The sequence below is a fragment of the Orycteropus afer genome, unplaced genomic scaffold, assembly GCF_000298275.1.
Source record: "Orycteropus afer afer isolate SDZICR_OR568_19922 unplaced genomic scaffold, OryAfe1.0 scaffold00036, whole genome shotgun sequence".
Classification (NCBI taxonomy): Eukaryota; Metazoa; Chordata; class Mammalia; order Tubulidentata; family Orycteropodidae; genus Orycteropus; species Orycteropus afer.
Genome location: NW_006921623.1, coordinates 9,803,546 through 9,830,128, shown reverse-complemented (window position 1 = coordinate 9,830,128; position 26,583 = coordinate 9,803,546). Strand labels below are relative to the sequence as shown.

The following is a 26,583-nucleotide window of genomic DNA, read 5'->3' as shown; positions in this document are numbered from 1 at the left end:
CCCAATATCACCCTAGAATTAATTCATTGCAGAACCCAAACTGCTAAAAGCTGAGCTCTTTGCATTGTGTAAGGCACGTGGTCACAGGTAACTAACTACCTTAGCACCCAGGGAATGAATGCTGGCAATAAATAAATATATAAACAACACGAATTGATCACTCACTATAAGCCTCATACTATACTAAGCATTTTACAGATATCAACTCATTTAACCATCACAGCAGCATAGTAAGGTAGTAGCCACATCATCATTCTCGAGAAACTGAGGTTCAACAAGCTTAGGAACTTGCCAAAACTCACACAATAAGTGGTGGATCTGGGCTACAAACTCAGGTCTACCTTTTCCCAGTTAATGCTCAGATTGATAGAAATCCAATGATCAATGTGAGGAGCTCCTCTACCCACTCTGAAGAGTATTCTGTTGTCCCCTCCCCAGCCTCCAACAGATCCCAGGCTATGGGTGTTCACAGTTTTCAAGGAGCAGGTCTTTCTGAAACCCACACACCAGCACTGCCCCTAAACTCACCTGTGCAGTGTCGTGGATCCAGTCCAGGAAGGCAGCTACATTGGCGTAGACTCCTGGGTGGTTGGCCTCTGCACAGCCTCGGCCCCAGCTGACCACCCCCACCAGGCGCCATGTGCCCCCATCTGGACACACCAGGGGACCTCCACTATCCCCCTGAGGGACCCAGGTACACAGACAGAGAGCAACAGCCAGTTAGTCCTTCCTAGTGTTGCAGCATCAAGCCTCCATGTGAAGGACCCTGGACTCTCCTTTCCGAGCCTTTCCTGCCTTCTGCCCACCTACCTACTTGTCTCACCCCCATGTAAACCCTCCCCCTTGAGAGGCTTTCTCACACTGACATGCTTAGACCTGGGTGCCCAGCCAGAGCAGGCCCTCTTACCCTCCTTTCACCAAAAGGTACCTGGCAGGGGAGCCTCACCTGGCACGCATCTGCCCTCCCATCCAGGTAGCCGGCACACAACATGCGGGGTGTGAGGGCCCCACTGTACATACAAGAGCTGTTGCAGAGCTGGGTGCTGAGCAGGGGCACCACTGTATCCTGGAGGGTGTCAGAGCTGTGTGCTGCAGTTGATACCAACCCAGAGGGATACAGAGAGCAATACCCAAGGAGGCAGAACAGCAAGAGGGGAAGTAGTTAGAGGTACCAGAGACACAGAGACTCAAACAGGGGAGCCCAGAGTAGAAGCTGTGGACCCTAGGCAAGGAAGCAGGGCTCTGGTCAGATGTGTGGGCCAGGAGTGGGAAGAAGGGGAGTCAGACTCACTTGTACCCCAAATGCTGAGGGCAGGGCAAGAGGGAGAGTCAAAGGGAAAGTAGGGGAAGTAGGGGTTGTTATTCTCAGAAAGACCCAGGCACTGTGCCTGGCCAACGGTGATGGCAGGGAAAGGGGGCTGGCATTGCTATGTGGCCAGGGGAGGTGGAGGTAGAGGTGCTTCACCCTGGGGAAGGATGTCACTCCCCCCACACCCCCTTCACACCAAGGGCCCTGGGAGCTCACTCACTATGGCTGGGGTCAGTGTGGCCCCAGCCAGACACCCAGCAGTGTGAGCCCCTGGGGAAACGCTGCTCCTTGGCTGGTAGGCACACAGCACCCACAGTGTCTGTGGAGAGACACAAAGTCCTCCTCCCACTCAGGCTTGGCTTCCCTCCCCCAAAGCCTGAGCAGGAGGACACAGGGCTGGTGGATCCTCCCCACCTTCTCAAACAGTCCTGCCTTCCTGCCATCACAAGCCAGGGGCCTGACACCACTGTGCGAGTCATGCACTGTACCACCTAGAGGTCAGTGTGTAAACCACAGCGTGCATAGCGCCCCCTAAAGGTGGACAGTGCACCTGTGCCTCCCCTCTCCCCACCTGCCTAACATGGTCCTGAAGGGAGGGAGAGGAAGAATGGCATTCCTTCTGGGCACAGGTATCCAACTTCTAATGAAGACCCATTCGGGATTTTCCCCAGGGTGTTGAATTTATCTTGGCAGTGTGTGACTTGACCTACCTATGGAGCCCAAGCATAATTTTAGGTAGTACATAGACATGCCATGAAACAAACATTGATTCATTTGAAAGAAAATTATTTCCTTTTCGATTGTCTTTTACTCCCTCTAACAGCATCAGGGAGAAAGACTCCATTTGGTGCTGCTCTGCACCTCCCTAACACCAACACCGGCAGCCTCCATCTGACAAGGCAAGAGCAAGCCCAGCTCCTTCTGCAGAAGGCCACATGGGGCTAGAGCTTAAACACTGCCATGTTTTCACTCTGTGTATGTGTGCGGTTACTATCTATTTATTATAAATAACGTAGGTTCTTCAGCTAAGTAGTAACATAAAGTTTGCTTTTTCAATATATTTATTTAAGTCAACTTAAAAATGTTGGCTGTTGAACAATAGTTCAGAGAGTATACTTACAGGAAAAACTGTGAATAGCATGTAACAATGATTGATGTTTGGAAAATCCAAGGCTACAGGTGGGGAGGGAGGAATGTTGAGGATGTATGCATGTGTGAAATTGCATGTGCATGTGAGAGTGTGTGGGCATGAAACCAAATGTGCATATTGTATACATGAGTCTTTATGGTGTGAATGTTTATGTGTGTGAGTATCTGTTAGCATGTGTATGAGTGAGTGTGCATGTGTGCGCATAAGTGTGTTTATGAGTGTGCATGGGAGTGTGTATGAGTGTGTCTACATGTGTGTGCGCATGTGGGGTGAGTGTGCATGTGAGCGTGTATGAGTGTGTGTGCACATGTGTACATGTGCATACATGTGGGGGTGTAGGTAGAGTGTGTGCGTTTGTGTGGCTACTGTGTGTACATATGTGTGAATGTACTGTGAGCCCACAAGTGCATGTGATTGTGTGAGTACATGTGTACATGGGTACATGTTGTGTATGTGTTTCTGAGTGCATTTGTTGGTGAGTGTACACGTACATGTGTGTGGGGGCAGGAGGGGACCCTGTTCCTGGGCTTGCCCCTCTAGGGCAGAAGGAACACTGGCCCTGAGGTCAGGACAACAGGCTGAGGAACAGTTTGCTGCATGACCCTGAAGACAGTCACTTCCCTTCCTAAACTTTAGTGTCTTTATCTGTGTGTATTTGCTTTCTCCATCTGTTAGGTTGTTACAAAGACTGAATGAAAGGATATTTGGAGAAAGAAAAGAAAGTTTGTTGACTGTCTTGTTTTATAAAAATGGTTAGAATCGGGGGCCAGTCTGGAGAGAGCAGAAAGCAGCCTGTTGCAGATGGAGCAGCTGTGAAGCTCCGTGTGGGAGCACAAATCCCACCTGCAGTCCAGCTGTGAAAAGAGCTTGAACCGTTGTCTCCAGAAGAGCCCATACAAGAGGCGGTGCAAGTTCAGAAGCACGTTATGCCAAACTTCATTAGTCACCAAAATCAATGGAATGTTTTGATATTTACAAAGCTAGAAGGAAATCTTAGAAACCATCTGGCCTCTCTTCCCATCCAGTCCCTGCTCCTCTCTCTCCAGAGAGAGCCAGCCTGCCCTTGCCTGTAGTCAGCGCCTCACCAGAGAAGTTGAGTGGGGTCCGGAGCCGCAGGAGGGCGACGTCATAGTCATGGTTCTGGGTGCTGTAGAGCGGGTGGGGGATGATCCTCTCCACGACAGCGCCCTGGTGTGGCCTGGTAGCACTGTGGCTGACCAGCCCAGCATGAACCCGCCAGCTGGACAGGCGAGATAACCTGAAACTGCACACAGGGGCCACACTGAGACCAGAGAAGGATGAGGAAGAAAAGGTTGATGTAAGGGAGGCAGCAGGTGGAGAAAGCTGGCTAGAGAGGCCATTAGTGGGGGCTTCCATAATCCAGTTGTGAGTGCCCAGACTAGAAGGACTATCTTTAGTATCCACCTCAGCAGCTGGCAAGAGACTGAACATGCAGTAAGTGCTCAATAAATGCTCAAGGTTTGACAGATAGAGAAACAAGACACTATGAGTCATCTGCAACCCTCACTCCCTCTCTCCTTCATAACCCCCTCCAAGTTTTACAACAAACATCAATAGAGGTCATTGTGCAATAAGCTAACTCTAAGCCACATCATAAAAATATCAGTGAGCCTGTCTTTCCACATACTATGGGGAATCATTTCACCTCACTCAGCCTCAGTTTCCTCATTGTAAAATGGAGATTACACCATCTGCCCTGCCTGCCACCAACAGAAGAGGATCAAAGAGCTTAATCGTTCATTCATTCATTAACCCAACAAGCCATTTTAAGCACCTACTATATTCCAGGTCAGTTCTAGGGAACTTTCTAGGGAAAATTGACAAAGGAATCAATGGTACACAAGACTGAGAGTCGCTGCTCCAATGGTGCTTCCAGTCTAAAGGGTAAGAAAGATGTTAAACAAATAATTACATAGAAATGCATTTAATTACAGTGGTGACACATGTTAAGAAGTAGAGTGCTATGAATGTGAAAACATCCTAAAAAATTAAAAACGGAACAAACACAAAGAACCAATCTTTGTATCATTATTACTATTCATGCACTGAACAGGGAGAACTGCATAAATGCCACACATGCCCACTTAGAGCAGACATCTGGAAGCAGACACTTGGATGCAGCCATATAGGAAAGGTGGTTAGGCCTCCTCCCCACCCCAATGACTTGCCTGTGTATGCAATGTGCAGCAGTCACTACCCATTGTGGCGCCAGCACAGATCCCCCACATGTGTGTCGGGAGCCTAGGGCCACACTGGCCTGCCATGGCCAGCGCCCAGAAGCCACAGCCTGCCCACCGACTATCCTGGAAGCCAGGGGTCTTGCCCCACACTCTGCCAACAGAGAAGGGTGAGAACAAAACAGAGAGAGACAGGGAGGTGGGTATCACATGGTCCTAACTCTCAGGAAGTGTGGAAGCTTTCGTTTATTATTTGGGGTCCTAGGTATGGGGGATGGAAAGGTAGAAATGTTAATTGCACAGACATGTATTTGCCCCATCAGGCTGTGAGCTCCCTAGAATAGGGATTATGTCTGAATTATCTACAGAGCTCCCATGTCTAACATAATGCCTGTCCAGCAGTAGAGGTCAAAACTGTTGGTTGTGTGAATGGATGTGTGGATGGATAGATGAATAGGTGAATGGATGAATGGGAAGACAGATGAAAAGACCTCCACAAACTATCTCCCATTTGACGCCTAATTTACCCTCCATAAGGAGCTCTGGTAGCTCAATCAGTTAAGCACTCAACTGCTAACTGAAAGGTTGGTGGTTAGAACCCACCCACTGGCTCCACAGGAGAAAGACCTGGTGATTTGCTTCCATAAAGATTAAAACCCTCCTCCATTGAGTCAATTCTATCTCATAGCAACCCTATAGGGCAGGGTTGAACTGCCTCCATACGGTTTCCAAGACTGTAAATCTTTTGTTGTTGTTGTTGTAATTTGGGTGAAAGTTTACAGAGCAAATTCACTTTCCATACACCAAGGCTGTAGATCTTTATGGAAGCAGACTGGCTCATCTTTCTTCCATGAAGCTGCTAGTAGATTTAAACCACTGACATTTTGGTTAGCAGCCAAATGCTTTGACCACTGCATCACCAGAGTTTGTCTGTAAAGACTACAGCCTAGAAAATCCTATAAGGTAGTTCTACTCTGTCACATGGGGTCACTATGAGTTGAAATCGACTAGACAGCATCTAACTACAAAAGTCTTGTGAAGCTGCTAATAGGTCACTCAATAAACAACAATTTCACCTTTGACCGGGCCTTTCCAGAAGAAAGAGGAAGTGAGTGTCAGAGGCCAAAGAAGAGAGTGGCAGATAGTGAAGGAAGATCTTCAGCCCAGACCAGTGGCTGGATGGGGACATGACTTAATCAGGACTTTGTTTTGTCAGAACTGTCTGCCTGACAGTCAGAACTGATGGGACAGGGCAGGCAGATGGAGGAGCGAGCAGAAAACCCCACCCCAAGCATGTTGTTGTTAATTGTTATGTGCCATCGAATCGGTCCCGACTCATAGCGACCCCTCCTTGGGTTGCCGAGGCAGTATCATTACGGAAGTAGATTGCCCAACCTTCCTTCTGAGGAGTGGCTGGTGGGTTTGAACCCCCAGCCTTCTGGTTAGCAGTCAAGTGCCTTAGGCACTGTGCTACCAGAGCTCCCACCCCAGGCACAGTCAAGCCTTAACATGGGGTTCTTGCACACATCCCAGGGCAGGGTTGGAGAGATCCTTATTCTCACCAACACCTTCCTGGGCTCAAGACACGACTCACCAGAGCATTTGAGGGAAACAACTCGGCCAGAAATGCAATTGTTCCTGCAAAACAGAGGGGGCAATAAGAAGCTGGGCAGGACCCACCCGAGGCCACACCCACCCACCCAAGGCGTGGAGAATGGGCATAGTTTGTGGGAGTGGAGTGAGCCATGCTCATTTAGTCACGGCCTGAAGAATATCACCGTTTTCTACCCTCCTCTCCACTCTACCCCCACACCCCTATCTCCACCCCTGCCCAAAGCCCCTAGTCACCTCCTCATAACAGGTCTACAAGATGGCAAGGCATACTCCAGGAGGGTAACAGCAGGACTTTATGGTCCTTGAGGGGCAATTTGTACAGGACCCAAATTTACAAATAGAGCATTTGTAGATGAGAAAGCCCAGCTGTTCCCACTAACGACTCTTGAATAAATATGTATTCAGAGGATGAAGGAAGAAAGGAAGAAACTCCAATCACCTGCCTCCTCAAAAGCCCTCTCTGGGGTGTCTCACCTCCAAGTGAGTGAATGAATGAACAAGGCTCTTCACCCCAGGCTTCTCTCTATGTGTTCTCTATTCACTGTCCCAAGCTCCTTGCATGGGCCCTCCTATTCATATTCTTGCTCTCCTCTTTCCCTTCCCCTCTCCCAGCAGCCTCAGTTCATCCCTGACCAAAACCCACTTCCCTTTCCTTACTCATCTCTTGATTCTACTCCCAATCCCAGCAGCCCAATGCCTGGGTCCTCCCACTTTCTTCTAGTTTCCCAAACCCACAGACAGCCCTCAGAGGACGGGGCCTGGCAAGAGGCCATTGAGGGAACAGTTCAGATCAAGAAGTCATGCAAAGATGAGAAGTCTTCAGCAAGGTGATAGGAAATTCTCACCCTCACCCAGCCCAGGAGGGTGCTGGCAACTTGAGGAAGCCCAGACAGAGGGCAAAGACCTTCTTAGCAATGGGCTGAGTCACTCCATTCCCACTGCCAGGACTTGGGAAAGGGCCTACCCACCTCAAAGCCATCATCTATGGGAGGCTCAAAGTTGAACGAACCAACTCCTGAGATACCAGAATTATCCCCATAAAGTGATAGGGTTGAAAGAGCACTTAGTTTGGAGATAGAAGCCTGGTTTCAAGACTTGGTGTGACTGATAGCTAATTATGTGGATAATTGGGGTCTTGGATAAGGCCTTTACCTCATTAAGCTTCAGTTTCCCCACCTATAAAGTGGGATGAATGATGCTATTTCAAATCTGATAACAACCCCTGCATTCCTTGTGAGGGGCAAATAAGATAATATATTTCAAGTGGTGATGGACTGGGCTCTTGTGAACTGAGTTTCTAACTCCTGATTGGGAAACATTCTTCTTTTCCCTCCTTGCATTGCCAATATTCTCACCACTATCCCATGGAGGAAGTAAGGAACCCCACACACCTAACCTCAGAAGCCCTACCTAGGTTGCCATGCCTCCTCCAGAAGGCCTCCTCCCAGTCTAGGAGAGAGCTGAGCGAACTCCTGAGAGCTGTTGAACTTGATGTCAGACAGGTTCACACCCTTGTGGTGAGTGAGTCTGGCCAGAAGAAGGGAAATAGCAACAGGAGGAAAGTGGCTTTAATGGCGGTATGAGGGATGGTGGTAAATCATACCTGGAATGTGCATGAGATACCACACCCATGGAGTGACTGAGCAAGACTGTGAAAATGGCTTCTTTGGTGTTTTATCTTTGTTAAAGAGCAAGGTTGCTCAAAGGAAAGAAATAGGTTGGGGCACCATCTTGCCCAAAGGCCAGGCAATGGCCAAAATGACCACTTGCCATTCCCCAAGCATTCTGATGGAGTCAGACAATAAAGGTCTCCAGTACCCTCTTCCTTGCCCACCAGCCCTTCTCCCTCCTTAGTGCCCAGGTCTGGCTCCAGTTACCTGAGATGCCCAAGGCTCTGGCAGACCAGCCTCCCCAGGGCTGAGCTCCAGCCCTCATGGCACACTAGGAGCCAGTCTGGCCGGGCCCTCACCTGCACTTCCAACAAGAAGTCGTCGGTGTTTATTCTGAAAGATACTGAAACCACAGCATGAAAACTCCATCCCACCTGCTATAGGTAGGGAAGGTGGGGAGTGCAGAGGCAGGGGGAGCTGGGTCCAGGGCACTGGGGGGATCTGAGGAGAAAGTATCTGGGTCACCAATGTCAGGTGCCCTGTCCCCCAGGTTTTCAGGCCACCTGAGAACAAAATAATTCCTATTTGTGGAGCATCTTGGTTTTCTTGTCCAACCAAGTGTTTTTAAGTGTGCTCTGTCACTGGTCTTCACAGCAGTATCACCATCTTCCTCATTATGCAGAGGGAAAACTAAGGCACAGATGTTAAGCAACTTGCCCAAGATCAAAGAAATCAGAAAGTGATGGATTCAGGACATAAGTCCAGGTCTTCTGATTTCAAATCTTGTCCCAATCATAGTAATTGATTAGACACATAGTAATTGATAGACACTGTCTGCTTTTTCCAGGCTCTGCACTAAGCTTTGGTCATATATTAATTAATTTTATCCTTTTAACAACTTTATGCTGTAAATATTTGTATTTCCATGTTACAGAGAAGGAAATATAGGAAGCTCAAAGAAATAGTGTACCGAAGGCCACACAGCTAGAAAAAGCAGATTCCAAACTTGTGCTCCTAACTACTAGAATATAGGACATATTCACCCCCAGCCTCGGCACAGCATAATACCCTGGTCCCCCACCTCAAAGCCCGAAGGAAGGGGCAATGGGAGTGTGTGGAAAGTGTTCCCAGCCCTCTGTGTGGCCATAAGACAAAGATCCCTGCTGGTCACACTGTAGCTCTCCACACTTGTACCTGGCTCCTCCTCCCCTATAGCTACTGGCTCACCCTGTCCCAAGTGGCAAAACTCCACCCCTTCTGCCAGCTTGGGTTCCTGGTCCAGCCCCAGCTAGAGGTCATGAAAGTGCCCAGGGAGTACTAAAGCCCCAAATCAATGTCAGATCTGAGACTGGACCTTGTCACTACCTTCACACCAGAGGAGGGAAAGACAGATGGGGAGCAGCAGATTGACGGCCCTTCTTTTTGGTCCTCTTGCCCTCTGCCAGAATGAGGAGGGTCCCAGAGCTGTGAAGGGGCCCTGGGCTGGGGAAGGAAGCTGAAATCCTTAGGAGTGTGACCCACCTGATTTGGAAGGTGAGGGGAGAAGGACTTCCTCACTGCTGTCCCCCAAGCAGTTCAACACTATCTCCTCATCCTGCAAAGTCCCAGAAGCTGGCTGAGAGGCAGCTGGCCACAGATATAACACTTGAGAGGAGAAGGACAAAGAGCAGGTCACAGAGAAAAGACTGGAGGAAGACTCCCAAGGGGGGGGGGCACAGGGTTCAGGGAGACAAGGTGCAAAATTAAGACACTCTCAGGTAGAAGCAAAAGCAGCCACCTTTAGGCAGATCCTCCACTAACCTGCTGAGGAAAACCACAGTTCTCTTTCATTGGTACATATTTCTAGAAAAAAGTATGGCTAAAGCCTTTCTGGGCCATTTGTTCAGGTAACTTAACACTTCTCACTGCAGAACTAAAAGTTCTTCTTGATGAAGAGCCTACATCTCTCCTGCTACAATTTCAATCCTCCTCCCTTATTGTCTACTCAGGGTAGATGAGGAAGATGCTCACTCCATTGTCTACCTTTAACACACCCAACACCTGCTTCTCTCTTTCAATCTCCCCCACATCCTGTTTTTCATCCATCCCCAGACCATCGAAGGATCCCCAGCACTGACCTAGAAGCCATGAGCCAACGCCCACACCAGCCAGCAGCCCCAAGCATCCCAGCAGTGCACAGCTGTGTCGCACAGAGCACCAGCGCCCCACCGGAGAGACTGCAGGAGAGCAGAGCAGTGTCTGGGTTCCTGCTCTTGCCCACCAGCTTGACTCCACACTGAGGCACCACCATGGGGCTCAGCACCCACTGCACTACAGCAGGATGCTGCCCCTCCTGCACCCTGCCCACTTCCCCTGCCCCATCATCACTAAACCCACAGAGCCCAAAGCCCTCCTGGAAACTTGGGTCCCACCAAAGCCCCAAAATGGGAAACAGGGAGTGAAGGCAGGTCTTGGAATAAATATCTAGTGAGATGGCCTCCCAATTTCAATCATTTGGACGTCACCCAAGGATACTGGGGAGAAGAGCATCTGCAAATGTAGGAAGCTTCTACTTTCACTCCTCTACCCCAGTCATTCCCCTAGGGCCCGGTCTAGCCTACTGGGTTGCTGCTGGGTCTCAGGCCTCCATAGCTGGTCTCCTGGCTCTGCTCTGATGATCTCAGGTCCTGGGCCCTCCTCTGCATACTGGGCCTCCACAGGGGTTTGGTCATCCAGCATCAGACTCTGGGAAAATAGTTGTCAGACATCAGGATCCCTGACATCGCCATATCAAGGACTGCTAAGAGAAGGCATAAAACTGTGTCTCAGCCCTGTTGAAGTTTCCACTCTCTAATCCTGGCCATGCCTTCACTGCTACTTACAAGGCTTTTTTCATCTTGGAGGCTCCCTGTGTGATCCCATAAATGCTTCTTCAGGGCCTCTCTGCTCTCTAGGGTTGGGAAACCCTAACCCAACTCAGCTGGTGTCAGAGCAAGGACTGGCATCCAGATTGGCTAACTCCAAAATCCATACTAATCCTCCCTCCTGTGAGTATTGATGGCATCTGCTTAGGTCCTTCAATGTCCCTGTTTAAGCCTCCAGATCCCACCCTTCTTCAATCCCTCTTATCTCAAAGGAAGAAATGGCCCTCTCCTGAGCATGCACCCACTCATTCATTCATTCAGTAAATATTATTTGGCCCAAGTGTACAAGCTACTATGGTAGAGGAAGTTCAAGATAAATCAACTTGGACCCCAGTTTCAAAGAATTTACAGTCTAGTCCTAAGCATAAATCATATAAACAAAACAAATGTGTTAAATGCCAGAAGAAAAATTCAGTTAAACTACCAATGATACTCAAAAGAAGGAGAGCTTCCATCTCACTGGGGAGACCAAGAAAGGCTTCCAGGAAGAGGCAGCTTTTGAAACAGGCTCTCATGATAGAATAATGTTGGGATGACATATATCAGCATTGGGTATTTCAGGCAAAGAGTATAGAATACACAAAGGCAACGGAGTAAGAAAGCATAGAGAGAAATAAGTCATCCATTTGTCTGAAGTCCATGAGCCATAAGGAAGAGTGATGAAAAATAAGTTCTTGGAAAAACCACTGGACCAGCAGTTCAAGGCTTACTATTATGTGAACTTGGACAACTCAGGCCATCTCTTCTAACATTAGAGTTATCATTCAAAAATAAGAGTGATAACTCCTACTTGCCAATGAGTAGTCTCCCTCCTGTAGTGTCTGTTCCCCTCCATTAATTCTCCAAGTTATGGAGACAGTATAATCTTTCTAAAATGAAAATCTAAGCATATGAACCGTATCTTAAAAGTGTCCAATGAACTTTTATAGCCTTCAGGTTAAATTCAAAGCTCCATGACATGGCCCACAAGGTCCTCCATGATCTTGCCCTCCCACCTCCAGCTTCACCTACTAGCACTATCTCCCTCCTCAGCAGAACTCAGGGAAATAGAAACAGGAGGAAAGTGGCTTTAATGGCAGTATGAGAGAAGGTGGCATTTCTCAACACCTTTACTCATTCTCATACTACAGAAACATTGCACCTGCTGGCCTTTTCCTTGCTTGACTAACAACTTCTGACCCTTTGACTCAACTTAGATATCATTTCTCCAGGAAGATTTCTCTGACTCATATGGCACCTGCTGCGACGCTATATTAAAACCTCAAAAACCAAACTCACTGCCATCGATTACAACTCATAGTGTCACCCATTGGATTTCTAAGGCTGTAAATCTATACAGAAATAAATTGCCTCCTCTTCATCCCATGGAGCAGCTAGTAGGTTTGAACCACCAACCTTCTGGTTAACAGCCAAATGTCTTACCCACTATGTCACCAGAGTTCCTTGAGATCCTATACTATAATCCTTCAATTTTCTGTCCCCCATTGCTGGTCTATCAACCCTAAGGAGCAGGTCCATATCTAACTTACCTATGCAGGCCAAGGACTAGCCCACAGGTTGGCAAAAAATGAGAACTTAATTAATGTACATTGAATAGATGAATAAATCAAATGAATGAAATGAGGGCTAAACAAGATAATGTAATTGAAAAGACTTTTAAATTATAAAGTAAAATGCAAATGTTAGGTATAATAAAACTATTAACAAAAAATATGTAAAAGCTATAGATATTTTCTTCAAGAAAATTTTAATCCAGTAGACAACCTTTTAAGGTTGAAATGACTCCTATCTCTCCTAAAGACCATCTTTTCCTGTCAACATATAGGGTGGTACCCAATATCATATAAGCCTAAAACACTGACTCTAACACAGGTTGACTTAGATATGATTGTCATGCATTATGTGCAATGTTCTTTCAACACAAAAATCCTCCCCTGTCCTGCCTTTGTGCTCCATAAAACTGGCTCTCCTGACTCTCCGGCTGAGGGAAGAAAGACGTTTCTCAGATTCATCCAGGTCAGTTGCCTCTAAATTGCCCTGGAAATCATTCCAGTAGACAAGCACCCATGCCAGTTCAGATCACCTATGGATCAGCAACCCAACACCTTCTCTGTGGCGCAAGATACCATGCCTTTTTCCCATTCCCTACACCAATCACAGTCCAGAATTTGTAGAACTGGACCTCTCACCTCCAGAAGACCTTGCTTCTCCAGGAGAAACAGGGATGATAGCTTTCATATTATCACAAACACACTCCTTCTAATGTTTAGAGACAAGGCTTACAGGGCAAAGGCAGTGAGGGCTAAAGAACAGTAAGCTTGGTAAAGTCATTCAAACATCAGTGAAAAAAATGGAAAATAGCAATAAGGGTGAGATTTGGGTTTCTCCCCTAAGAATATAGTTTCCCTTGAGCTGCTGTCCCTCTGTGCAGAGCAGCAGAGCCTCGTCTAGAGAGAATTGCTGAGCATACCCAGCCCTCCTCCTGTCTCAGTATTAAGAACTGGAAGCTTGGCTTTAAGCTCAGTCTCTGGACCAACTGGCTTCACCTCAGATACTGCCCTGCCATCAAAACCCACCTGCCCAAGCTTACGTGGTGGTCTCAATAATAATAATAATAATAAAGCTTTATGGTGTAAGACTTCTTGGTTTTCCTTTTGAGTGGGAATACAATGTAGTAATGATTTGCTAAGCACCATTTTTGCCCATTCCAAAGAAAGGTGATCCAACAGAATGTGTAAATTATTGAATAATATCATTAATATCACATACAAGTAAAATTTTGCTGAAAGTAATTCAAAAAGGGTTGCAACAGTACATAGACAGGAAACTGTCAGAAATTCAAGCCAGATTCAGAAAAGGATGTGGAACAAGGGATATCATTATTGATATCAAATGGATTTTGGGTGAAAGCAGAGAATACCAGAAAGATGTTTACTTGAGTCGTATTGACTACACAAAGGCAATTGACTGTGTGGGATCATAACAAATTATGGATAACATTGAGAAGAATGAGAATTCCAGAATACTTAAATGTGCTCATGAGAAACCTGTATATACACCAAGAGGCAGTGGTTTGAACAGAACAAGAGAATATTGTATGGTTTAAAATCAGAAAAAGTGTATGTCGGGTTTGTATCATTTTACAATATTATTCAATCTGCATGCTGAGTAAATAATCCAGGAAGCTGGACTATGTGGAGGAGAACGTGGCATCAGGACTGGAAGAAGACTTATTAAGAACCTGCAATATGCAGATGACACAACCTTGCTTGCTGAAAGCAAAGAAAACTTGAAGTGCTTACTGATGAAAATCAGACTACAGTCTTCAGTATGGATTGCATCTCAACATAAAGAAAACAAAAATCCTCAAACTGGACCCATAACCAATGTCCTGATAAACAGAGAAAAGATTGAAGTTGTTGAGAATTTCATTTTACTCAGATCCACAATCAACACCCATGGAAGCAGCATCAAGAAATCAAAGGATGTATTGCACTGGGCAAATCTGTTACAAAAAACTTGTTTGAAGTGTTAAGAAGCAAAGATATCACTTTGAAAATTAAGGTGCACCTGACCGAAGCCATGGTGTTTTGGAACAACTAGTACGCATGTGGAAGCTGGACAATGAATAAGGAAGACCAAAGAAGAGTTGATCCCTTTGAATCATGGTGTTGGTGAAGAATATTTAATGTACCATGGACTGCCAGGAGAACAAATAAATCTGTCTTGGAAGAATTACAGCCAGAATATTCCTTAGAAGCAAGGATGGTGAGACTTCATCTCTTGTACTTTGGACATGTCATCTGGAGGGACGAGTCCCTGGTCCCAATATTATTGTTGTTGTTTTTATGTGCCATCGAGTCGGACCCGAATCATAGCGACCCCTCCTTGGGTTTCCGAGGCAGAAGTAGATTGTCCAACCTTCCTTCTGAGGAGTGGCTGGTGGCTTTGAGCCGCCAGCCTTCTGGTTAGCAGTCAAGTGCCTTAGGCACTACACTATCAGAGCTCCCTGGAGAAGGATATTATGCTTGGTAGAGGGTCAGCAAAAAAAGAGAGGAAGACCGTCAATGAGATGCCTTGACACAGTGGCTGCAACAATGGGCTCAAACATAGCAACAATTGTGAGGATGGCCCAGGATCAGGCAGTATTGGTTTCATTCTGTTGTACATAGGGTTGCTATGAGTTGGAACTAACTCGACGGCCCCTAACAACGGCAGCAAGTGCAAAGCACTGGGCTAACCATAAGGGAGTTCTTGGGGAGAAACAGGGAGTTGCCAAATAGTGCCCCCTCTAGGATCCAGCCCTTGGATTTGAACTACCTGAAGAACCTCTTCCCACAAGCCTAAAATTCCTAGAGCAGAAGAGAGAGAGAGAGAAGAGGAGAGGAGAGACCAGAGCAGGGATGGCACAGAGATGCAGCCTTACCATATGGTCAGTGACAACGGATGTAAAGCTTCAAGGTCTGTTAGGCAGAGTTCTGCTTGTGTTCTCAGGATCAGCATTGATTAAATAGCCCAGCCAGGCTGGTTGCTGGATGAGATCTCCCTGGTTCACACACAGCCCCTCCTCTTGTGCCCCCTCCACACACACGGAGAGAGACAATGAAATCTGCTCAGGACCCATGAATAAGCCTCTTGTTGCAGGAAAGGGGGCCAAGGGCTGGGCTGGGCTAGGCAGCCCCAGCCCCTCCCGTCTCTGCTAACTGGAAGCTTAGAAACAGCGAAAAAGGTTACTGGGAGGAGGGGAGGCCAGCTGCTGTTGCCTAGCAACCGAGTCCCTTGTGCCAAAAAGTGTGCCCCATGCATGCAAGCACAATTCCCTCTTCCTGCTGACAGGGCAGTGTTGGAGAGACTGATATTAGCATTTGCTGAAATGTTTCTGAGCCCTCTAGGTTTTATCTCACCTTTGTGTGGATTGACTTTCCCAGAAATCTTGGGTCTGTCTGTAATCAGGTTGGAGTTGTTGGGGTGATGTTGAGGGTTTATCGTCATCTCTCACCTAGGGCTGCAACTGTCATAGAAATGCCAAGGAAATAGGGCCCTGGGTTTGCCCTGGAACTACAGGAACCTAGGTTCTACCTTACTTCAAAGTATAAGGTGACCCAGCTGAGCCCCGGCTGGGCTGAACATACCTGGAGACCACATTTCTTTAGTCCAGGAGACAGAAGAGATCCCAGGGAAAGGAAAGGCTGGTATAGCTTCTCCTCCACCAATCACAGATCCCTCAGATGGGAAAGTTACAAATGTGGGCTTTGGAGTCAGACAGGCCTGCATTCAACTCTAGTTCTGCCACTTACCTTACTTAGTCTCACCTGTGAAAATGGGACAATAGTCCCTACCTGTCTTACTTTCCTATGGTTGCTATAACAAAAATACTTCAAAATGGTATTTATTTATTTTCTTACAGTTCTGGAGGCTAGAAGTCCCAATCAAAGTATTGGCTATTTTGATTCCTTCTGAGCTATTGAAGAGAGGGACTGTTCCATGTCTCTCTCCTAGTTTCTGGTGACTGCTGGCAATACTTGTCATTCCTTTGCTCCTTATAGATGTATCTGCCTCTGTCATCACAGGGCATTTGTTATCCCTTTGTGGTGTATGGTCTGTTTCTGTGTCTGTTTTCCCCTTTTATAAAAGAACACTTGGAAGTTAGGATTAGGACCCATACTATTCCACTATGCTCTTATTTGACTTAACTGACAATGACAGCAACAAAACCATTTTCAAACAAGGTCACATTTGCAGGTACAGGGATTGGGATTTCAACATATCTTCTTGGGGGATCTAATTCAATCAAAAACACTATCTCATAGGGTTGCTGTTAGAATTAATTGAGGTATTGAATATAAAACTCAGACTGGTATTTAGCACAGACTGTATTCAGTAAGTATTAGCTGCTATCATCATCATCATCATCATTATTACTGTTGAATCCTACCCCAAACCCACCAAAACCACATCCATCTACCCCATCTAGGGCATAGTGACCGTATAAGATGGAATAGAACTGCCCCATAGGGTTTCCAAGGCTGTAAATCTTTGTTGTTGTTGTTGTTGTTGTTGTTATTTGCCGTTGAGTCGGCCCCGACTCATAGCAACCCCTCCTTGGGTTTCCGAGGCAGTATTACTATGGAAGTAGGATTGCCCAACCTTCCACATCTTCCTCCCATGCAGCAACTGGTGAGCTCAAACTGTCAACCTTTTGGTTAGCAGCTGAGTTCTTTAATCACTGTGCCACAAGGATCCTCTGAACCTCACCCTCACAAGTTTTCTTTTTTGCTCCTTATTTTCCAAATGCACTTAGTGTTATCTCATGGTTTATGGTCATCACATGTGCTCTCCAGAAACAGTACAATAAAGAGATGAGAGATCAGCTAAATCAGCGAGGCAGGAAGACAGAAATGGTGGCTAAGAATCGTGGCTATGAACTGTCCTGGAACAATACTCTATGGGCAATAAACACGAATATCTAATGTTATGGATTAAATTTGTCCCCCAGAAACATGTGCTGTAAATACTAACCTCTATGCCTATGGTTATAATCTCATTTGGGAATAGGTTGTCTTTGTTACATCAATGAAGCAAGATTAGCATAGGGTGTCTTCTGAGTCAATCTCTTTTGAGATATGTAGTAAAAGAGATTGAATGCAAGCTTGCAAGCAGAGGTGGTGGAAGAGAGATGCCAAGCCACATGAAGATCTTGCAGGAGCAGAAGCTCCAAAGAGACATGGACCTTCCTCCAGAGCAGACAGAGAAAAAGCTGCCCTCAAGAGCCAGCACCCTGAATTCAGACTTCTAGCCTCCTAAACTATGAGGAAATAAACTCCTGCTTGTTAAAGTCACCCATTTGTGGTATTTCTGTTATAGCAGCACAAGTTACCTAAGACACTTTCGATGTGTCACAAACTAGCCTGGGCAAAGAGTATGAATAGGTTCCAGAGTATTATGGATAGAAAACAAAAAGCAAAATGGCAAGCATAAATCCTACCTGATCAGTAATTATACAAAAAGTAAATGGTTAAACACACCAATTAAAAGGCAGAGATTGGAAGAATAACCCACTGCCATCAAGTTGATTCCAACTCGTAGCAACCCTACAGGACAGAGTAGAACTGCCCTATAGGGTTTCCAAGGCTGTATATCTTTACAGAAGCTCACTGCCTGTGGAGCGGATGGTGGGTTCAAACCACCAACATTTTGCTTAGCAGCCAAATGCCTCAATTTACAATGCTAGCAGAGCTCCGTATTGGAAGAATGGGTTAAAAAAATTAATTGGAAAAAAAAATGATCCAAATGTATGTTGTCTACAAGAGACACACTTGAGATTAAAAGACACAAAGTGGTTAAAAACAAAAAGATGGAAAAAAATATACCAGGCAAACAGAGACCAATATAGGGCTGAAGTGGCTATATTAATATCAGATAAAATAGTTAAACAATGTCATGCTGAGGTTATGGTGTGCAGTGATCCCATTGAAATCCTGCCCCTGGGACCATTTCATAATAGAATTCTCTGTATTTGAATCTCCACCACCCATCTGTCAGTTTGTCATACTATGGGGATTTACATGTTGTTATGATGCTGGACCCTATGTCACCAGTATTTCAAATATCAGCAGTAGTAATCAGGTACCATGGTAGTAGGCACGTTTCAGTGGAGCTTTCAGACAAAGACAGACTAGGAAGAAAGGCCTGGCAATCTACTTCCAAAAATGGCCAATGAAAACATTATGGATCATAATACAACACTGTCTGACTCACTTGCCTTTTGGATAAAACATCAGGAGGGATCAACAGCTAGAGGAGTACATCATGTTTGGTGAAGTAGAATGCCAACAAGAGTGAGGGAGCCCCTCAGTGAGATGTATTGGCACAGTGGGCACAAGGATGGACTCAAATATAATGGCGATTGTGAGGATGACAAGACTGGGAAGCATTTTGTTCTGTTGTACATGGGCTCACCATGAATTGGAGTCAACTTGATAGCTGCTAACAACTACAGCCTATCTGAATCTGAGGTTCCGGCACTACCTAAGATGCAGGATCGAGAATCTGACAGCTCTGTGCATCCCCTTCAGATCCAGCCCATTCCTTTATTGGCATAGTCTTTAACAACGTGTCCCTCATTATAATCTAGTCTCTGTCTGTAACGTGTTCCACCCACATCTATAATATATCCTTGTCTCCTCCAACAAGTCTCCACACCACCTCCCCGAATTTGGTTTGGGTCTTCTCACTGGAGTTAGTTCAAGCTGCCAGACCCTCTAGTGCTCCAGGCCCTCCCACAGCCTAGTAAGGCCCAACTGCACACCTTTTTCCATCCAGTCTTCTTGAGTGTGGTTTTCTCAATGAAGATATGAAGGCTTCTTAAGTCTAATAATACAGAAGATTTAATGGGTAAAAATTAGGAAAATGTTAGATACAGTTAACTTATTCCAGACAATTACTGCATATCAACAGGCAGTGAACAAACCTGAAGTGACAGTCACCATCTTGCTTCTTTGACTACAAAGAAATGTATAAAAGTGTGCTTAGAAGGGAAAGAAAAGCTGTGTGGTCCTAGATGGTAATCAGCTGCTTATTCGTTAGCATATTGCATTCTGTGCAATTTGTGTTATTCTGACCAAAGTCTAGAATGGGGGACACCCAAGTAAGCATGGAGGGCAGCCACCTCAGAAGAGGGCCTGGTGGGCCTGGAAGTGGATCCCACTCAATCTTTTCCCCTCACTCCTTATCCTTCTCCCCAACAAGACCCCATTGGCATGAAGTGTAATCTTTCTTTGGCAAATAGAAATCACTGATCATCTTTATTTGCTCCCAATTCCTCAGCTCATTCAAATTGAATATTTTTCAAACCTACCCTGTCTCTTGCAGCCCTAGGACCACCATGCTAGCCATCCATCATCATCTTCTCCAGAATTACTGCTATAGCTACCTCACTGACCTCCTGCCTCCATTCCATTCCATTCTGATAATGTACTACACTGCCTATTTAGGTGAATCCAGAAGGTCAACTATCAATACAGAAGGACAAAGTAAATGAAAATAGACCCTTAGCTTTTTCACCCGACTGTTAAAGAAATAATTCCAAGAGCAACTGTAAATATATTAAAAACCATCCATGGCTTCCCATAGCCTCCGCAATGAACACATTCATTCACTTGTTCATTAATTCATTCATTCAGCAAGTGTTTGTTTCTACCATTTTACTTGGGTCCACAATCAATGCCCATGGAAGCAGTCACGAAATCAAAGGATGTATTGCATTGGGCAAATCTGCTGCAAAAGACCTCTAAAAGTGATTTAAAAAAAAAAAAAGTCACTTTGATAACTAAGGTGCACCTGACCCAAGCCATGGTATTTTCTTTTCTTTTTTTTTAAACTTTTTATTGTGAGCAAGCCATGATATTTTCAATCACTTCATATGCCTGCAAAAGCTGGACAGTGAATAAGGAAGATCAAAGAAGAATTGATGCTTTTCAATTATGGTGATGGTGAAGAATATTGAATACATCATAGACTGCCAGAAGAATGAACAAAGCTGTCTTGGAAGAACATCCAGAATCCTCCTTAGAAGTGAGGATGGTGTGGCTTTCTCTCATGTATTTTTGGACATGTTATCAGGAGGGACCAGTCCCTGGAAAAGGATATCATGTTTGGTCAGCAAAAAAGAGGAAGACACTTAATGAGATAGATTGACACAGCAGCTGCAACACTGGGCTCAAACACAGCAACGAGCGAGGACCTCATGGGACTGGGCGTTGTTCGTTCTGTTGTACGTAGGATAGCTGTGAGTCAGAACCAACAGCAGCTAACAACAATCTCCTAAATCCAGAAGCAGTAGCTTCTTTGCACAGAGATTCATTCCCAGCACCTTACAGTAACCAGCACATAACAGTCCTTAACCAGACTCAGCCACATTCTACCTTTTCACTGCAGTCTCCCTGTACCCATCAGCCATCATGACAGCGACAAAGAGTAGGAGGGATGGGAAAAACAGCTCCCTCCTCCACTGGCGGGAAGCATGCATTCCCCAGAGGAAAGAGAACACAAAGCCTTCCCTGTTCAAATAGGCAGAGTAAAAATGCCCCAAGTTGTATTCTAGGAAATTATTTCTAAACCTACAAAGAACCATCCATTGTTTCTGGGCTTCTTCTCAAACTCAGAGATAATATACAAAGTTATACTTCACATACTATAAATAAAAGTGCTCCCAAAATTGCTCATTTTATTAAGCAGTTTTTCACTTTGTTTTAAAACTATTTACTTTTGGAGTCATTCTAATTTATATCTAAAGACTTAAATACTCAGCTGAATATGGACCATGAGAACACCTCCCCACATGGTGCGTCAGTGATGTCAATACTGGATATCAAGAACATTTTTCATCTTTAACGAAGACATAAAAGAGTAGCAACAAGTATCAATCATATGTTAGATTAAAAATAAGTTCCTAGACATCTGCTGTAGGTCAGTAATAACTGTCTAACACATTAAATCAACATTTAATGACGTGAGTATAAAATCTTAGTGTTCATAGAAAATAAGTCACTGTCCCTATGTGCAACCTTCTTTGATACCAATTTTTCCCCCACTAGTCTTTTGTTTGTTCTCCAAGATTGGCTTTTGTCAATAATTCAAAGCCCTATTAAATGCCTGGTTGTATACAGTGCAAGGTTGGGTGTTGTATAGAGAGAAGTATGTAAACTACTCTCAGTTCACTTGGAATCACAGCCTAACTCAGACACACACATGGAGAATGTAGAGGCAACAAAACAGCCCTAGTAATATGTTGTATGGGAAATAGAGTGTAAACAAAATCATTTTCATTTTATACCTCCTTGTGTGGGTAACACTCCTTTGAAATTTATTGTCTTCACAATCATCCTGAGAGGTTAGCAAAGTAAGGATTTCTATCTCAATTTGATGATGACTATACTGAAAGCAGAAGAAGGGCTAACACTGGCCAGTGACTGACAGGGATAAAACTGAAATCCAGGTCTTAAGACTTCAAGCCTAGAGCTCTCTCCTCCTGTCCTCAGTGATTCCCACAAACCTAGGAAGAACAGTGAGAGGTTTATACCAAGTCAGTGTTCCTTGGAGTGAGAGGCAGGTTTATAACTGGGCAAAAGATCTCTTTAAAGTTTTAAAAAGCAAAGATGCTGATGACTAAGGTGCACCTGACCCAAGCCACAGTCTTTCCAATCACCTCAGATGCATGCAAAAGCTGGACAATGAAAAACAAAGACAGAAGAACTGATGCAGTCAACCAGTGCTGTTGGTGAAGAACACTGAATGCATCATGCAGTGCCAGAAGACTGAACAAGTTTGTTTCAGAAGAAATACAACCAGGACGCTTCTTACAAGCAAGGATGGTGAAACTTCAGCCTTCTCACTTTGAGCTGGCAAGACCAAGTGCTAGGAAAGGACATCATGGGTGGTGAAGCAGAAGGTCAGTGCAAACAAGGGAAATCCTCAGTGAAATGCATTGGCATAATAGCTGAGACAATGGACTCAAACACAGCAACGATCACGAAGCTGGCCCAGGACAGGGCAACGTTTCGTTCTGTTACACAAAAGGTCACCATGAGTTGGAGCCCACTCCATGTCACCTTCCGAAACAATAAAAATAAGGTAGAGGAGACAGAGAGAGGTTTAAGGAATTGTGATCAGCTTGGTTGGGTGGGATGGAACCAGTCAACAAAGCCAGTGATCAGATCATGATGCTTTTACACTGAAGGAAACTTCCAAGAACCATTTAAATTATGGCAGAATGTTGATCTGATCTGTGGCAAAATGAGGAAAGAGGGGAATGAAGAGGCAGGGCCTTGGCTTTACTCTAGTCCCCATTTAATTGTAAAAGATGCATCCAGGGTAGAAAATCCCAAATGCCCCTTCCACCTCCTTCTTTTTCCTTGCCAGAACAGGAGAAAGATTCCTGGGACCTGGGGCTGCATAAGAGATGCCCAGAATTAATAATGGGTTCTGCCAGTCTCTTCTCTTCCCTGACGCAGGCTATGAACCAGAGTTACTAAACAGCTGTGGCAGTAACTTGGCTAATTAAATTAGAGCCCACTGAATGCTTAATTGACCTGAAGCTCACTTCAGTGAACAGGCCCACTTTGAAGGTGACTATGTTCATGGCTGTTAGTTAGCAGACTAAATAAAATAGAGGAAGATAACAAGGGGCAATAGGAAGAGTCCCATCAATGCAAATTCAGTGCCTAAAGCACAGCTGCTGTGGTCCTTGAACTGTAGGAGATTTGTATGGAGAGGCATGAGACGCAGAAAGACCCCTAGATGAATAGGATTTATCAAACAAACCTGGGTTCGGCTTCTGATTTTGTTATTACCTGTTATGTGTCCTTGGGAAAAACACATAGTCTCTCTGCATAATCTCCCTTCATTTCTCATCTGTAAAATAGGGACAAAAATATCTTTCTCATCGAGGTTGTTCTTAGGATTAAATGTGAAAACAAATGGTCTTTGGCTTATACCAATTCAGGTGCCACATGCAACAACCAGGCACATAGACTCCAACGTAATCTCTGGCCACCTACCAAATACTGACGACAATGAGCATGAGTAGTCATTTTTGCAAAAGAACAACAAAACAGATATTAGCCTAATACTGCTACACTCGCCACAGGATTCAGTGCACATTGTAATGAAAGCTTCCATCTTAAATTCTCTCTGCCCCTTTGGTATGTAGCACACACTGTCTCTCTCTCTCTGCAGACCTCAGTTTTATGCTTGAATGTTCCTCTCCACTTCTCCCACCAGATTTGGAGTAGTAGAGAAAGGTTGATTTGGCAGCCCCCAGGCCTGCTTCTCACCACTTCACTTTCCTGCTCACTTCTGTAGACAGAAATATGTTCTTTGAGGGAAAAAAAAACTGCACCTTTATTTGTCTTTTTTTGTTGTCTGGTAAAAAAAAAAAAAAAAATGTATGTTACTTAAACTTTTCCACTTTTGCCCAAAAGTAATCATCATCATAATTAAACCAAATGGAAAACCACTTCCAGTAACCATGATAATGAAGTAATATAATAAAGACCTATTTGTTCAGGATTGTTGTAAAATTAGCTGCTTTAGTTAGCAGGCTGTTATATAAAAATAACCTTATTAATATTGAGACCAACTTTCAAAAAATTAGAGTCAAACATGCCAAACTCCAAATGCACTGAGAAGATTTGATTTTAACTGAAGCTTTGCAGAATTTGACAGTGTCAGGGACGTTGTCAGGGCTCCCATTTCTGCTGAAGAGTCATTATAACCAAAACTAAAGGTGAGTTGTGTCTTCAGGTAGTAGGAATTCTAAATAAGCAAGGTATACAAGAATCCTAAATAAGGAGAGAGAGAGAGAGAGAGAGAGAGAGCGAGCGAGCTCTAGTGACTCAGTGGTTAAACACAGTTTGGCTGCTAAACAAAAGGGCAGTAGTTCAAAACCACCCACCGCTCCATTAGAGAAAGATGTGGCAGTCTGCTATCATACAGATCTACAGCCTTGGAAACCCTGTGGTGCACTTCTGTCCTATGAGGTTGCTGTGAGTTGAAATTGACTCAATGGTTGTGTCTAGTGGGTTTGGTTTTCCTTTCTTTCTTTTTTCTTCTTTTTTGGATACATGTGCACGTGTGCGCGCACACACACACACACACACACACAACCAAGGGAAGAAGCTCTCCCAGGACCCAAAATAAAATCCTTTCCATGTTGGAGGTCTCATGAGTTACTTACAAGAATATTTCAGCTCCTGTCCCAAAGTACTTCCTCTTCTTTCTTTATTTGAACTATGTTGTTACCCAGTCCATAGTATTTATTAAGCTTACTCTGTCCAGCTCCATATCAAGAGATGCATTAGACACCATTCCTGCATTCAAAGGTGTTTCTGTTTAGATGGAGAACTGCCTGTGTAATTAAACTCTAAACTGTGTGCATTGAGCTAGAAGTACTGAACATTAAGGGTTAACATACCTATGATCACATGTGTGTGACAGCCCTCGCACTGTGTGTTTTACAAAGATTATCTCACTTCATCTTCTTAGCGTGGGTTGGTCATATTATTAACCCCATTTTATAGATGAAGATTCTCAGTCAGAGAGAATAACTTGTCCAAGGTCACAGAGCTAAGTAAATGTAGACTTGGTTAGGAAACCAAAGTCAATATGACTCCAGGGCGCACACTGGCATTTTTCCCCTCCAACTCTGCCTTCTACACCCTCCCTCTTCTCCAAGTCCCTGAAGAGCAGTTGGCTACAAGGATTCTAGAAAGGATCAGAACTAGCTCCCTTCTGCCTTTTTTTTCCTTTCCCTTTTCATCCCCACATATTCTACCCATACCTCCCACCAATCTCCACTAAGATGAGACAAAATAACAAAATAGAGAATTGAGAATAGCGGTTTCTCAGGGCCCCCTTTCTTCTACCCTGAAGTAAATTCTGAGGAGAAACACATGTCTGTGAAAATTTTAAAATGTGTCGTGCACTGCCTTGCTTCATGGAAAAATAGTATTACCCACTAAATGAGACCATAAAGACTTTGTCTTTATGGGGGTGGGGAGCTATCATATAGGTTGCTTCTCATCTGACAGAACTCCTCTTCTCACGGAGTTTCTGGCAGAAATTAGTAAAAGACAAATAATTTTTAAAAAGTGGGGGGAGATAAGATGCCATTGAGTTAAACTCTCATAGGTTGATCAGAAAGTGAATGATAAATAAACAGGCACGTAGGGTGAGGATAAGCAGAAAAAGAATTAGCAATACTACTGCCATGTGCATGTGTTCTGGAACCACCCAGCCAGGTAGATGAGGTGGCTGATACTTTTCTAAAATAAATAAGAAGTTGACGCAAGGGTGCAGGGGATTCCACGTCTCCATAAATGTGCTGGAGGTCTCACTCACTAAAACTCAGAATGACCAATGTGGATTTAACAAAAAAGACTAATAATTTTTTGTGATAAATATATATAACCCAAAATCTGCCATTTTCACATATACAATTCAATAACATTAATTACATTCACTATGTTGTGCACTATCTATTCCCAAAAATCTTTTATCACCTGTGTCCAATGTATTTTTTAATCACTTTGCTAATAAGTCATCTTCAGAAAGTTGAGGAAGCCAAGATGATAGATTTTTATCCAAAACATTTATTAGAGAACAATTGCAAAATTCACAATAGTCAAGGAATAAATGGTTTAACTGAGGCACAGGCCCTGGCTTTAAGAATTGAAATGTGCACATTTCAAAGAGCACAGAAACATGTCAGAAATGATCTCAGGGCCACAGCCTTTAAAAGAAAACTATGGATGAAAGTATAAGTGTGGGGGAAGAGCTCTCAAAACTAAAAATATAGCCATGTAATATAAAACAGGAGCATTGGTGCAAATGAGTTTTATAAAACAACAACAAAAAACAGAAGGGAGTAAGTAGACTTTTATAAGCAAAAATATAAGAATGGCTGTGGTAGTTATGTTTGTGTGTCATCTTGGCTGGGCCTGGTTGAGTGGCTGGGCAGCTGGTGGTAATTATTCCCCATGATGAGACTGGGAATCAACTCCATGGTAGGATCTACCACAAGCAGCTGAGTAGCTGCCTTTGGGAGGTGGTCTGCTCTCTGTATATAGGGAGAAGCCTTGGGAATGGTCTCTAGCCTATGGCACGCTTGGACCCTGCATGTAGCCGTGTCGTTGCTCAGCAGCCTGCTATGCTCTGTCAACCTTGGGACTTAAAGTGGACTTTAAGTTAATGGCATGCCGTGTGTTTTGGTAACATTGGGACTGTGCCTTTTTACTTGTCA

At 44.7% G+C, this 26,583-nt stretch overlaps 1 protein-coding gene across 1 annotated transcript; it reads right to left on the bottom strand.

The window, feature by feature from the left end:
- Window positions 1–456: 456 nt before the first annotated feature.
- Window positions 457–22,923, bottom strand: TMPRSS5 (transmembrane serine protease 5). The gene is made up of 12 exons (XM_007936603.2): window positions 22,885–22,923; window positions 10,482–10,605; window positions 9,999–10,097; window positions 9,403–9,525; window positions 8,149–8,284; window positions 7,682–7,798; window positions 6,252–6,295; window positions 4,649–4,811; window positions 3,545–3,723; window positions 1,530–1,628; window positions 947–1,089; window positions 457–681 (listed from the first exon to the last, which is right to left on the bottom strand). The coding sequence occupies exons 1-12, from the start codon at window positions 22,921–22,923 to the stop codon at window positions 457–459; spliced, it is 1,491 nt and encodes a 496-aa protein (XP_007934794.2).
- Between the last annotated feature and the right edge of the window lie 3,660 nt (window positions 22,924–26,583).